At 40.4% G+C, this 13,776-nt stretch overlaps 1 protein-coding gene across 1 annotated transcript; it reads left to right on the plus strand.

Moving 5' to 3' along the window:
* The first annotated feature begins 6,759 nt into the window (after positions 1-6,759).
* Positions 6,760-13,133, plus strand: steep1 (STING1 ER exit protein 1). The gene is made up of 7 exons (XM_014137510.3): positions 6,760-7,033; positions 7,711-7,828; positions 8,047-8,088; positions 8,449-8,593; positions 9,276-9,365; positions 9,584-9,676; positions 12,831-13,133. The coding sequence occupies exons 1-7, from the start codon at positions 6,910-6,912 to the stop codon at positions 12,891-12,893; spliced, it is 675 nt and encodes a 224-aa protein (XP_013992985.1). The 5' UTR covers positions 6,760-6,909; the 3' UTR covers positions 12,894-13,133.
* Positions 13,134-13,776: the final 643 nt, after the last annotated feature.

Genomic DNA, 13,776 nt, shown 5'->3' on the forward strand with positions numbered 1-13,776 from the left:
GAAAGAGAGATTTTTACCTTGTCAGCTCAGTGATTAGATCTAGCAACCTTTTGGTTACTAGCCCAATGCTCTAACCACTAGGCTACCTGCCACCTCCATGCCTGTCTGCCTGCTTTATATAGCAAGCTACGGCCTCATGACTGTCTGTAGTGTACCTAACAACTGGCCACTGATTGTAGGTTGTAATCTCATTGATCAACATCTCAACCAAATATTACCCAATTATCCACGTTGAAATGACAGGGTGTGCCCAGTGGGATACCACACGAACTCATTCAACAGTTTAATTTCCATAAACATGTGGTTCTTTCAATCATACATTGCTTCTGTTCAGTGCAGTTACTAAATGTGGGTCTTACATTAGTGCTTTTCTTATCATAAAACAACAGCAAGTCCTTCCATGTTTAACACTATTTCACATTCTGCAAACAATCACTGCAAAATACACGACAAGGGGAATCCAAACAAAATCTGTATCTAAATGAGTGTATGTCTACTCTATAGAGACACTAATGTATTCAGGAATGCAGTGTGGCATCACACTGATACAATTTCCTCATCACCTTCCATCCACACTGTTTCTCAGGAGATATTTTTTTCCTGTTTATTTTTAATAATGAATGTGCTTCTGAGTTGAGTTGGATTTAAACATACAATAAGCTAGTTATGATTATCATCTACTGTGGGAGATGTATTAATAATAATACATATGATGAATACTAATCATTTTTGAGCAGAAGGGTTATTCCTGTGGTGAAAAGCATTCAATACTCATACAATAATGATGGTGATGAGAAACCATATAGGTAACAGATATAATTATTATCCAAATGGGTTAATACATGATTAATTGTATGATACTCATATTCAGAATCATAATTACTGTTACCTTAATGTTTAAAATGCTATTTTGAGGAAGATGTCATACTTAATGGACTAATGCAAAACAAGTATAATGTAATGCTGCGTGTCAATGGCCCCATTATACTCAGGAGGGAAATTCATATATTATTTAGCAGACATTCACAGGCAATTCAAACCATCCGTGTATGTAATCACAAATAAGCTGTAAGGACTTTAAGTGCCATACATTAACAGTTTGATTCAACTTCTTCACTTTTCACTAATGAGAATGAAGTGCACATTATTCATAGATTCCGGCATATTCAAATTATTATTCCGTCTATACAGTTTTTATCCTATTATTGATACTCAAATGAACTGACTTACCTATGACGTCTGTCAGAGAAATATAAATGAGGATGCATAAAGGGTGCATTATAGGAGCAGTAACGAGAGGCATCTCTTGCTGTAGTCCTGATCCAAGTGATCGCAAGCGAGGCTGAGGCTCCACTGTCAGGTCTCTCAAACATATAACCACTTACAGTTAAATGCGTGCAGTGCAGAGCACATACAGTACATACACTCTCTCTCTCTCTCTCTTACTCACTCACTCTTTCTCTCTCAAACACACACACACACACACACACACACACACACACACACACACACACACACACACCACACACACACACACATTGCATTGGCTGAACATCCACTCATATAATTACTCTGCAGAAAACAATACAACAATAGCTGGTGATCTCTTGACTACCTACCTGGTACTGTACACTGCATGAGATAACCTTAGCATCTCATATTGAGTCAATTGTATAATTTATTGTCTGGATGAGGAGTGGTGTCTCATCAATCACAAAAAAGACAGAATTTCTGCCACAGCGTAACATCCAGTTTCAGATTTAACTGTTTTTTCAAAAGGGATTTACAGGGATTTTGTATTTCTCAACTTTTTACCTGCTTTATTACAAAATGTGTTTTTATCGCTTTGGTACAATTTCAGAAGTATGTTGTAAAATTTCACAACTCTTAGCACAAAACTCAAAACAAATCATCAAAACCATTTTCAATTAAAATGGTCCACCCACACAGACAGTGTGGTGAAGGTGACGCAACAGCGCCTCTTCATCCTCAGGAGGCTAAAGAAATTTGGCTTGGCCCCTAAGACCCTCACAAACTTTTACAGATGCACAATTGAGAGCATCCTGTTGGGCTGTTTCATGGCCTGGTACGGGAACTGCACCGCCCTCAACCGCAGGGCTCTCCAGAGGGTGGTGCAGTCTGCCCAACGCATCACCGGGGGCACACTGCCTGCCCTCCAGGACACCTACAGCACCCAATGTCACAGGAAGGCCAAAAGGATCATCAAGGACATCAACCACCTGAGCCACAGCCTGTTCACCCCGCTAACATCCAGAAATCGAGGTCAGTACAGTTGCATCAAAGCTGGGAGCGAGAGACTGAAAAAACGCTTCTATCTCAAGGCCATTAGACTGTTAAATAGCCATCATTAGCCGGCTACCACCCGGTTACTCAACCCTGCACCTTAGAGGCTGCTGCCCTATGTACATAGACATGGAATCACTGGTAACTTTAGTAATGGGACACTAGTCACTTTTTAATAATGTTTACATACTTCTTGACTCATTTCATATGTACAGTACCAGTCAAAAGTTTCAACACACCTACTCATTCAAGGGTTTTTCTTTATTTTTACTATTTTATACATTGTAGAATAACACAAATGGAATCATGTAATAATCCAAAAAGTGTTAAATAAATCAAAATATATTTTATATTTGAGATTGTTCAAAGCAGCCACCCTTTGCCTTGATTTTTCACCAAACCTAATCAGGGTTTCATCTAGAAATACCTTTCATATAAAGTAATCGCCTTTCACAATGCAATGCTCACAATACTTTTCATATAATTATATTCTTATTTGTTGAAATGCATTTGACCATCAATGAAATCAACTGCACTTAATGGTTAATCACTTAACCGTTTGGTAAACCTATAGATTTTAAACTGGTTTGTCTACTATATACAGTTGAAGTCGGAAGCTTACATACATCTTAGCCAAATACATTTAAACTCAGTTTTTCACAATTCCTGACATTTAATCAGAGTAAAAGTTCCCTGTCTTAGGTCAGTTAGGATCACCGCTTTATTTTAAGAATGTGAAATGTCAGAATAATTGTAGAGAGAATGATTTATTTCAGCTTTTATTTCTTTCATCACATTCCCAATGGGTCAGAAGTTTACATACACTCAATTAGTATTTGGTAGCATTGCCTTTAGATTGTTTAACTTGGGTCAAACGTTTTGCGTAGCCTTAAACAAGCTTCCCACAATAAGTTGGGTGAATTTTGGCCCATTCCTCCTGACAGAGCTGGTGTAACTGAGTCAGGTTTGTAGGCCTCCTTGCTCGCACACGCTTTTTCAGTTCTGCCCACAAATTTTCTATAGGATTGAGGTCAGGGCTTTGTGATGGCCACTCCAATACCTTGACTTTGTTGTCCTGAAGCCATTTTTCCACAACTTTGGAAGTATGCTTAGGGTCATTGTCCATTTGGAAGACCCATTTGCGACCAAGCTTTAACTTCCTGACTGATGTCTTGAGATGTTGCTTCAATATATCCACATAACTGTCCTGCCTCATGATGCCATCTATTTTGTGAAGTGCACCAGTCCCTCCTGCAGCAAAGCACCTTCACAACATGATGCTGCCCGTGCTTCACGGTTGGGATGGTGTTCTTCCGCTTGCAAGCCTCCCCCTTTTTCCTGCAAACATAACAATGGTCATTATAGTCAAACAATTCTGTTTTTGTTTCATCAGACCAGAGGACATTTCTCCAAAAAGTACGATCTTTGTCCCCATATGCAGTTGCAAACCGTAGTCTGGCTTTTTTATGGCGGTTTTGGAGCAGTGGCTTCTTCCTTGCTGAGCGCCCTTTCAGGTTATGTCGATATAGGACTCGTTTTACTGTGGATATAGATACTTTTGTACCTGTTTTCTCCAGCATCTTCACAAGGTCCTTTGCTGTTGTTCTGGGATTGATTTGCACTTTTCGCACCAAAGAACGTTCATCTCTAGGAGACAGAACGCGTCTCCTTCCTGAGCGGTATGACGGCTGCGTGGTCCCATGCTGTTTATACTTTTGTACTATTGTTTGTACAGATGAACGTGGTACCTTCAGGCGTTTGGAAATTGCTCCCAATGATGAACCAGACCTGTGGAGGTCTACAATTTTTTTTCTGCGGTCTTGGATGATTTATTTTTATTTTTCCATGATGTCAAGCAAAGAGGCAGTGAGTTTGAAGGTAGGCCTTGAAATACATCCAGACGTACACCTCCAATTGACTCAAATTATGTCAATTAGCCTATCAGAAGCTTCTAAAGCCATGACATCATTTTCCGGAATTTCCCAAGCTGTTTAAAGGCACAGTCAACTTAGCGTATGTAAACTTCTGACCTACTGGAATTGTGATACAGTGAATTATAATTGAAATAATATGTCTGTAAACAATTGTTGGAAAAATTACTTGTGTCATGCACAAAGTAGATGTCCTTACCGACTTGCCCAAACTATAGTTTGTTAGCAAGAAATTTGTGGAGTGGTTGAAAAACGAGTTTTAATGAATCCAACCTAAGTGTATGTAATCTTCCGACTTCAACTGTATATAGTTTTTGAAAACTACAGCAATAAAATGTGTTTGTGTTTGTAAAGTATAAAGATCTAAATTACATGTACGATAACCATACATAATGACTACTCATTATTGCTAATTGATTTCACAGTAGTAACTACAATTGGTCACCATATACATGTAAAAGGGGGGGTGTGAGCACTTGCAATTTCTTTCAACATGGAAAAGGATAGACAGCAAGGGAGAGGAAGAAATCAAAGCGCTCATGGACAAGGGGCCTGTCAGAGAGGTGGGTATGGGCCCCTTCAAAGAAGTGGTCATCAGAGAGAGGGAGGCAGATGCCAGGGAACTGTTGTCTAATGAAGTCCGGCCCATCGTCGTTGACCATGTGATAAACAGAGACCTTACCGTGGCAGAGGATTCCCTATTAGTTCACCCCAATCTGAAAAGATCAACTGTCAATTTGATCATGAGAACATTTCACCAAGAAAAACCGTAAGTCTGCTGGATATGCTTACCATTTATGCTTTACCATTACATTTACAATAAATTACATATTGTAACGCGTGTAAATTCACAAAACATGTTACAGTATTCTTCCAGTATAATCTATTGACAGTATACTCCGTTCTACCCTCAGAATTGACAGAAGACCCCATGGTGGTGGCCGTATGCTGACCGACCAGCAGGAGTGGACAGTGGTGGAAATGGTGAGGGCCAGGAATGACTTACGGCTGTCTGAAATAAAGCAGGCCATTGAGGAGAACGATGACACCTTTGCCAGTGTGGCATCCATCAGCCTACCAACAATCGCCCGCCTTTTGAAGAGTCACAAGGTATCAATGAAACACATTTACCTGGTGCCTTTTGAGAGAAACAACAACCAGGTGAAACAATTGCGGGCCGATTATGTTCAGGTAGAGCAATATATACTGTATTACTGTTACTATTTGATGTGTATGCTACTTCACAATATCCTAGTAGAACTATACTGTAAAAATAACTAACCAAAATATATCTTTAGAGGGTGATGGTGCTTGATACTGCTGTGAACCATCACAAGTACATGTATATCTTTGTTGATGAAGCAGGCTTCAACCTTGCCAAAACTCGGTGCCATGGGCGGAACCTCATCTGCCAATGTGTAACCGTCAAAGTGCCTGGACAACGTGGGGGAAATATCTCCATGTGTGCAGCTATCTCAGAAAATGGTGTGGTAGGAAGATGTTGTGGTTCCACCCTCCTGGCCATGGATGAGGCATGCGATGACATCACTGCAGACCAATGTCAAGCTTGGATTTGTCATGCCAAAAGGTTTTTCCTGCGGTGCGTGAACAAGGAGGACATTCCCTGTGATGTGGATGAGAATTTATGGCCAAATGCTCAAGACAGGCTTGATGCAAATTAATGCGTGTTAAATGTTATGTTTTATTTTCATTATTTTCCTTTGTTTGATTTATTTTCTTACATTTGATTTCAGACAGTACACCTATGTTGCAATTATATCTGGAAAATTATGTTTTTTTTCACATGAATGATTGTAGAGACTGTTTTCATTGATCACACCTTTGATTACACATTGAATAGATATTATGGAAATTATAGATTTACTGTCAATTTTGTTGGGCAATGTAAGTGTATTGACTAATGGGCTCCTGAGCGGCGCAACGGTCAAAGGCTCTCAGTGCAAGAGGCGTCACTACAGTACCTGGTTTGAATCCAGCCTGTATCACATCCGGCTATGATTGGGAGTGCCATAGGACAGTGCACAATTAGCCCAGCGTTGTCCAGGTTTGGCTGGGTAGGCCATCATTGTAAATAAGAATTTGTTCTTAACTGATTTGCTTACTTAAAACAATTTGAAGAATGTGTAATTTACAGTACTAGCATATTTCAGCACTTCTAAGGAAACACATATCTTGCATTGTTTGCTATTTGATTGACTGGTAGTTAAAACGACGAAATTGATTGATTAACTGGTAGTTAAAACTACGAAATTGTGTTGTGTAATCACCAAAACCACTCATTACATTTCACAATAAACTTATGTTGAATCAATTGTTGTGTTGAGAGGTGTTTACAATCCGAATGATAGATTTTGAATGAAAGACTGGCTGCGTTACAAGTGTGACCAGTTTGGAGTTTTATACTAAAAGTTGTGAAAATGTACCACATACTTGTGAAAATTGTACCAAAGCGATACTTCAACACCGCCACCTATCGGGAATGCTGGACAAGAAACGTTTTATACACGCCTTTATATGACGTACTAATGACTACGTAATCATTAATCGACAAGCTAGCAGTATGCTAACGTAGTTAGATAAAGCAAACGTTTTTTGTCTATTGAATTTTTGCCTACTCCGTTTGCCCAATTTGAAGTAGCTAACTTTAGGAACAATGCCGAAAGTCGTCTCACGAAGTGTTGTTTGTTCAGACACCCGAGATCGAGAGGAATACGATGACGGCGAAAAGCCTCTTCATGTTTATTATTGTCTGTGTGGGCAAATGGTGTTGGTTCTCGGTGAGTAGCTAACTAGTTAGCTGGCTAGCCATGGTAGTTAGCAAACGTTGGCTAACTCTAGTATTCAAAATGTGTTTCGAAAGTTCTGTATTTGATCTATAGCTAGGTAGTTAATCAAGAATAACATGTCATAGAGAGCGCTAACTAGTTTTCCGGGTAATCGTGGCCCTAGGTAGGTAGTTAGCTAGCTAACTTATCTGCTACCACCACCACAAATATTAGTTTAGCACTAGCTAACAGTAGCTACCTCGGCCAATGTGTTACGCAGGCTGATAAGAGGCAGGGAAGTTACATTGCGGATTTTCACAGTCAATTACCTAGACAGGAGAAAGCTTTCAAATATTTCATCACACCACAGCCTTTAGTGCATCTATTTTCGTTGACCTCAAACCATCAGCATCACGCGCTGTTTACAGGGTGTAATGTTATTTCCCGTGAGTATTGAATAAGCAGACAATGTGTCGGGTTATTTAGGATGCCTATTGCCCAGCTATAAAGTGGAGGTGAATAAGAATGTTGTTTCAGCCTTTTTATATTGTCTTACCATAGTTCAGCTTATGGTTTCACAATCTTGAGCTACCTTAGAGAAAGTACAGCCCGTTTTTGCAGACTTGTCAAATGTTGTATTAGGACACGAAACTGACATGCCATCATGTTATTTCCCCTTGATTTTACAGACTGTCAACTGGAGAAACTACCGATGCGGCCACGAGACAAAGCAAGAGTAATAGATGCTGCCAAACATGCACATAAGTTCTGTAATGTAGAAGACGATGAGAATGTTTACATAAAAAGGTACTGAAAAGTTCACTGCTCATCTTGGTCTACTATCTAAATATCATGCTGATGAGCCTTCCACACCACCCATCTGTATCATTATTCATCAGTTTGATCTCAAATGTGAAAATTGCTTTGTGGTATTTGGCTACTCAATTTCAGTTGGTAAATGTGTTACTGAAAAAATGCCCAAAATATGAAACGTATGCAGATTGGTATTGTTTTTTTCATCACAGGGCAGAGGGAATTGAAAGGCAGTATCGCAAGAAATGTGGAAAGTAAGTTTGATTTTTACAGTGTAATTTAAATATGAGTGATTTTTAGGTTTCACAGTTGAACTGTAGGCCAAATAGCCAACTCTTAATCAACTTTGAGACTAATATAATTGTTATACGCTGTAATATTATTTATAACTATTGTTTAGTTACATTTTATGTAACTTATTTCTTCTCTTCTTTGGTCCTCATCCAAAGCCTCTGAGAACCACTCCTCAGTTCTCAGCCACAATTATAAATATAACACAAAAAATTGTAAGAAAATGTAAAAGTAAACTCAAGTGAACAGAAAAGAGTACAAATGTTACATTTCAAAATGGACTGGCTGACCTGTCTTCTTTTGTTCTTTGTCTTTCTGAACAGGTGTGGCCTACTTCTTTTCTATCAACACCAAATGAAGAATACTCCAGTTACATTCATCGTTGATGGAGCTGTCGTTAAGTTTGGTCTTGGGATTGGGAATACCAGTGTCTACAGTCAAAAGCCAGAGGCTCCTAAAAAAGTCAGGGTATGTGACACGTTTCCTCAGATTTTCAGTTTTGTAGTTAAACTAATAATTTGCATTCATTAAACAGTTTCTTCCCAATTTCGATCTTGTCTCATTGCTGCAACTCCCCAACGGATTCCGGAGAAGCGAAGGTGGAGTCATGCGTCCTCCGAAACATGACCCGCCTAACCGCGCTCCTTAACACCCACCAGCTTAACCCGGAAGCCAGCCGCACGAATGTGTAGGAGGAAAGGGTCAGCCTGCAGGCACCCGACCCGCCACAAGGAGTCGCTAGTGCGCCACATGCCAAGTAAAGCACCCCCAGCCAAGCCCTACCCTAACCCGGACGACACTGGGCCAATTGTGGGCCGTCCTATGGGACTCCCAGGCGACGGCCGGTTGGGAATGAACCCGGGTCTGTAGTAACGCTTCTAGCACTGCAATGCAGTGCCTTAGATTGCTGCGCTACTCGGGAGGCCCAGTAATTTCTTTTTTATTACATGATTGGTCCGAAAAGTGTCAAGGCTTAGTGTGTTAAATTTGTCCATTGTGCTGTCAGTCAGTATTTCTGAGCAGACAAAGAGGACATGAAAGCCCATTTATGTTCCCACGCTTCATTGATAGCCCAACTTCAATGAGGAAAAATCGAATACAAATGTTCCTTTCCTTGAGTTTAGCGTTTTTTTATTCATCCTTATACCAGGTAATGATGACAAAAAGGACCAAAGACATGGGGAAATTCAGCTCTGTCACCGTGTCTACCGTTGATGAGGAGGAAGAGGAAATTGAGGCGGTAGGTTTGCAGTTATGGTGTTTCGTGTGTGTGTGTTAAAGATTACATTTTGAATTGTTTAATTAAATCTTCAGCCCGAAGCCTAATCTTAAACCTGAAGATTATATGCAAGTCATTTTCCCAACCCTAAAATGATGTTGCTGGCTGGATGAACATGTGCTCAGAAACTGTAGAGATGATTATACAATACATATTATTGTTTGTTTCATCTTCTTCAGAGAGAAATTGCTGACTCATATGCCCAGAATGCTAAAGTGATTGAGAAGCAGTTGGAAAGGAAGGGGATGAGCAAGAAGAGACTACAAGAGCTGGTGAGGATTCCAATTCCATTCCTGTCAAGTGTTTTGAGCTTTATCCTGATCCTAGTGTGATCTTAATAGGATTTCTGACTCAGTTACCCAGTGTACACAACCATACAACTGTTATGTATTGGTCATACACTTAAGGTATACATGTAACATTTCAACCTGCAACTAGTGCCAAATATCAATTATATACAGTGCACTCGGAAACTATTCAGACCCCTTGACTTTTTCTACATTATGTTACGTTACAGCCTTATTCTAAATGGATTATAAATAAAAACTGTTACTAATCAATCTGCACCCCATAATGACAAAGTGAAAACAGGTTTGTTAAAAAAAAACTTGCATAAGTATTCAGACCGTTTACTACGAGACTCGAAAAAGCTCAGGTGCATCCTGTTTCCATTGATCATCCTTGATTGGAGTCCACCTGTGGTAAATTCAATTGATTGGACATGATTTGGAAAGGCACACACCTGTCTATACATTTACATTTAAGTCATTTAGCAGACGCTCTTATCCAGAGCGACTTACAAATTGGTGCATTCACCTTATGATATCCAGTGGAACAACCACTTTACAATAGTGCATCTAAATCTTTTAAGGGGGGGGGGGGTTAGAAAGATTACCTTATCCTATCCTAGGTATTCCTTAAAGAGGTGGGGTTTCAGGTGTCTCCGGAAGGTGGTGATTGACTCCGCTGTCCTGGCGTCGTGAGGGAGCTTGTTCCACCATTGGGGTGCCAGAGCAGCGAACAGTTTTGACTGGGCTGAGTGGGAACTGTGCTTCCTCAGAGGTAGGGGTAGGCCAGAGGTGGATGAACGCAGTGCCCTTGTTTGGGTGTAGGGCCTGATCAGAGCCTGAAGGTATGGAGGTGCCGTTCCCTTCACAGCTCCGTAGGCAATCACCATGGTCTTGTAGCGGATGCGAGCTTCAACTGGAAGCCAGTGGAGAGAGCGGAGGAGCGGGGTGACGTGAGGTCTATATAAGGTCCCACATTGGACAGTGCATGTCAGAGAAAAAAACAAGCCGTGAGGTCAAAGGAATTGTCCGTAGAGCTCCGAGACAGGATTGCATCGAGTCACAGATCTGGGAAAGGGTACCAAAAAATGTCTGCAGCATTTAAGGTCCCCAGGAACACAGTGGCCTCCATCATTCTTAAATGGAAGAAGTTTGGAACCACCATGACTCTTCCTAGAGCTCGCCGCCCGGCCAAACTGAGCAATCGGGGGAGAAGGTCCTTGGTCAGGAAGGTGAACAAGAACCCGATGATAACTCTGACAGAGCTCCAGAGTTTCTCTGTGGAGATGGGAGAACCTTCCAGAAGGACAACCAACTCTGCAGCACTCCACCAAGAAGGCCTTTATGGTAGAGTGGCCAGACAGAAGCCACTCCTCAGTAAAAGGCACATGACAGCCTGCTTGGAGTTTGCCAAAAGGCACCTGAAGGACTCTCAGACCATGAGAAACTAGATTCTCTGGTCTGATGTAACCAATATTGAGCTCTTTGACCTGAATGCCAAGCGTCACGTCTGGAGGAAACCTGGCACCATCCCTACGGTGGAGCATGGTGGTGGCAACATCAGCGGCAGGGACTGGGAGACTAGTCAGGATTGAGGGAAAGATGAATGGAGCAAAGTACAGAGAGATCCTTGATGAAAACCTGCTCCAGAGCACTCAGGACTTCAGACTGGGGTGACGATTCACCTTCCAACAGGACAACAATCCTAAGCACACAGTCAAGACAATGCAGGAGTGGCTTCGGGATAAGTCTCTGAATGTCCTTGAGCGGCCCAGCCAGAGCCCGGACTTGAACCCGATGGAACATCTCTGGAGAGACCTGAAAATAGCTGTGCAGCGATACTCCCCATCCAACCTGACAGAGCTTGAGAAGAATGGGAGAAACTCCCCAAATACAGATGTGCCAAGCTTATCACGTCATACCCAAGAAGACTGAAGGCTGGAATCGCTGCCTAAGGCCCTTCAACAAAGTACTGAGTAAAGGATCTGAATACTTATGTAAATGTGATATTTACGTTTTGATATATTATACATTTGCAAACATTTCTGAATCAGTTTTTGCTTTGTCATTATGGGGTAGTGTGTGTAGATTGAGGGGAACATTATTTTGTTGTCCATTTTTGGTTAGGGCTGTAATGAAACAAAGTGGAAAAAGTGAAGGGGTCTGAATACTTTCTGAATGCAGCAGTAGCAAAGGAATAGAAATCCACAAATAAAATATACTTTTTAGAACGCTGCAAATCAGCTTTTTTTAACCCAACTAGCCTGGTGTGTGTGCGCGCAACTTCCTGTATCACGATTTGGTTCTTATTCAAAGTTGACAACAATAGCAGAAACATTACCCATACAAATCTTCTTCACGTCCTGTCAATGGATGTTTTTTGGATTATGATAAGGTAAAAAGCAATACAAAGCCATTCTAACCTTTTCTAAGCAGTGTCCTTCAAAAAAACAAAGAAATCCAATTAATTGCTAAAACATTGTGTTCCTTTCAAAGGCCCTACAGGCACAATGCAACCATCGAATCATTTCTGGGTAACATTTTTGTACCCTACTGTTATAGTTTTCCATTAAAATTGTAAAAAATAAACATAGCTAGGCAGAGATTCTGAACTTTCTTTGTTAATGGTTTATTTAAGCACTAAGACCCGAGGGGGTGTGGTATATGGCCAATATACCACAGCTAAGGGCTGTTCTTAAGCACGGCGCAATGCAGAGTGCCTGTATACCGCCATTAGCCGTGGTATATTGGCCATATATCACAAACCCCGGAGGTGCCTTATTGCTTTTATTAATTGATTACCAACGTAATTAGAGCATTGAAAATAAATGTTTTGTTATACCTGTAATATACCACGGCCAATCAGCATTCAGAGCTCAAACCGCCCAGTTTATAATAAAAGGTATAGCGCCTGGTGATGTCACCAGCCAAGCCAAAACTCCACCCATGCAAAACCTGCAGATTAGAAGGTCCTGTGTAGATTGTATTATTAGGAAATAACACTGATTAAATTTGAGAGTTTTTACAGTGTTAGTTTCATTAGCTGTTGTACAATATGATTCAAAACACAGGGAAAATATAATTTTGACTGCACTGGGCCTTTTTTAATATACAAATAAAAAAGTATTTCTATCAACAGGCTGAACTGGAGGCAAAGACAACCAAGATGAAAGGCACCCTCATCGATAACCAGTTCAAATAGAGGGATATGGGATGTGAGAGAAGCAGGACAGTTGTACATAGTTTTTAACTCAAATGTACATAGAGATTTGCACTCTATGGCCCCTTTGAAATGTATTATGAAGCATTTTGGCTATGTTTTATATACTGTAAGAAAATTGTTATGTTGATTTAGAATTAAATGTGGAGCAGTGACATACAGTAATGTTATTTTGAATTTGATTTGTCTATTCAGCTGAGAAATAAAATGTGCTTGAATTAAGTATTGATGCTTGAAGTACTATTGCACTATATATGGAAACCACATCAGGAAAAGTGGTTGTTATGGATTTAACAGGAATGCACACTTACATGAGATGAATTCCAATTTGTATTATTTTGTCACAACTGTTCTATAATGTGTATTTCTATGTTTTATGTGGATCCCAGGAAGAGTAGCTGCTGCACGTGCAGTAGCTAATATGGATCCTAATAAACTAAACTGCAGGTGAAGGTGCTGCTTTGTTTGGAACTATTGATGGCCCTTTGCCAGGTAGAGTTGCTTGCCTTTGACTGACCCAAACTTCTGTCCAAGACTCCATCGAGTTGCATGATAACATACAGTGCCTTGCAAAAGTATTCATCCCCTTGGTGTTTTTCCTATTTTGTTTTATTACAACCTGTAATTTAAATAGATTTTTATTTGGATTTCATGTAATGGACATACACAAAATAGTCCAAATTGGTGAAGTGAAAAAGGGAAAAAAATTACTTGTTTTGGAAAAAAAATGTAAATGGGGAAAGTGGTGCGTGCGTGTGTATTCACCCCTTTGCTATGAAGCCCCTAAATAAGATCTGGTGCAACTAATTACCTCCAGAAGTCACATAATTAGTTCGATTGCACACCGGTAGACTTTATTTAAGTG

Source organism: Salmo salar, chromosome 13 (assembly GCF_965601325.2).
Source record: "Salmo salar chromosome 13, fSalSal1, whole genome shotgun sequence".
NCBI classification, from domain to species: Eukaryota; Metazoa; Chordata; class Actinopteri; order Salmoniformes; family Salmonidae; genus Salmo; species Salmo salar.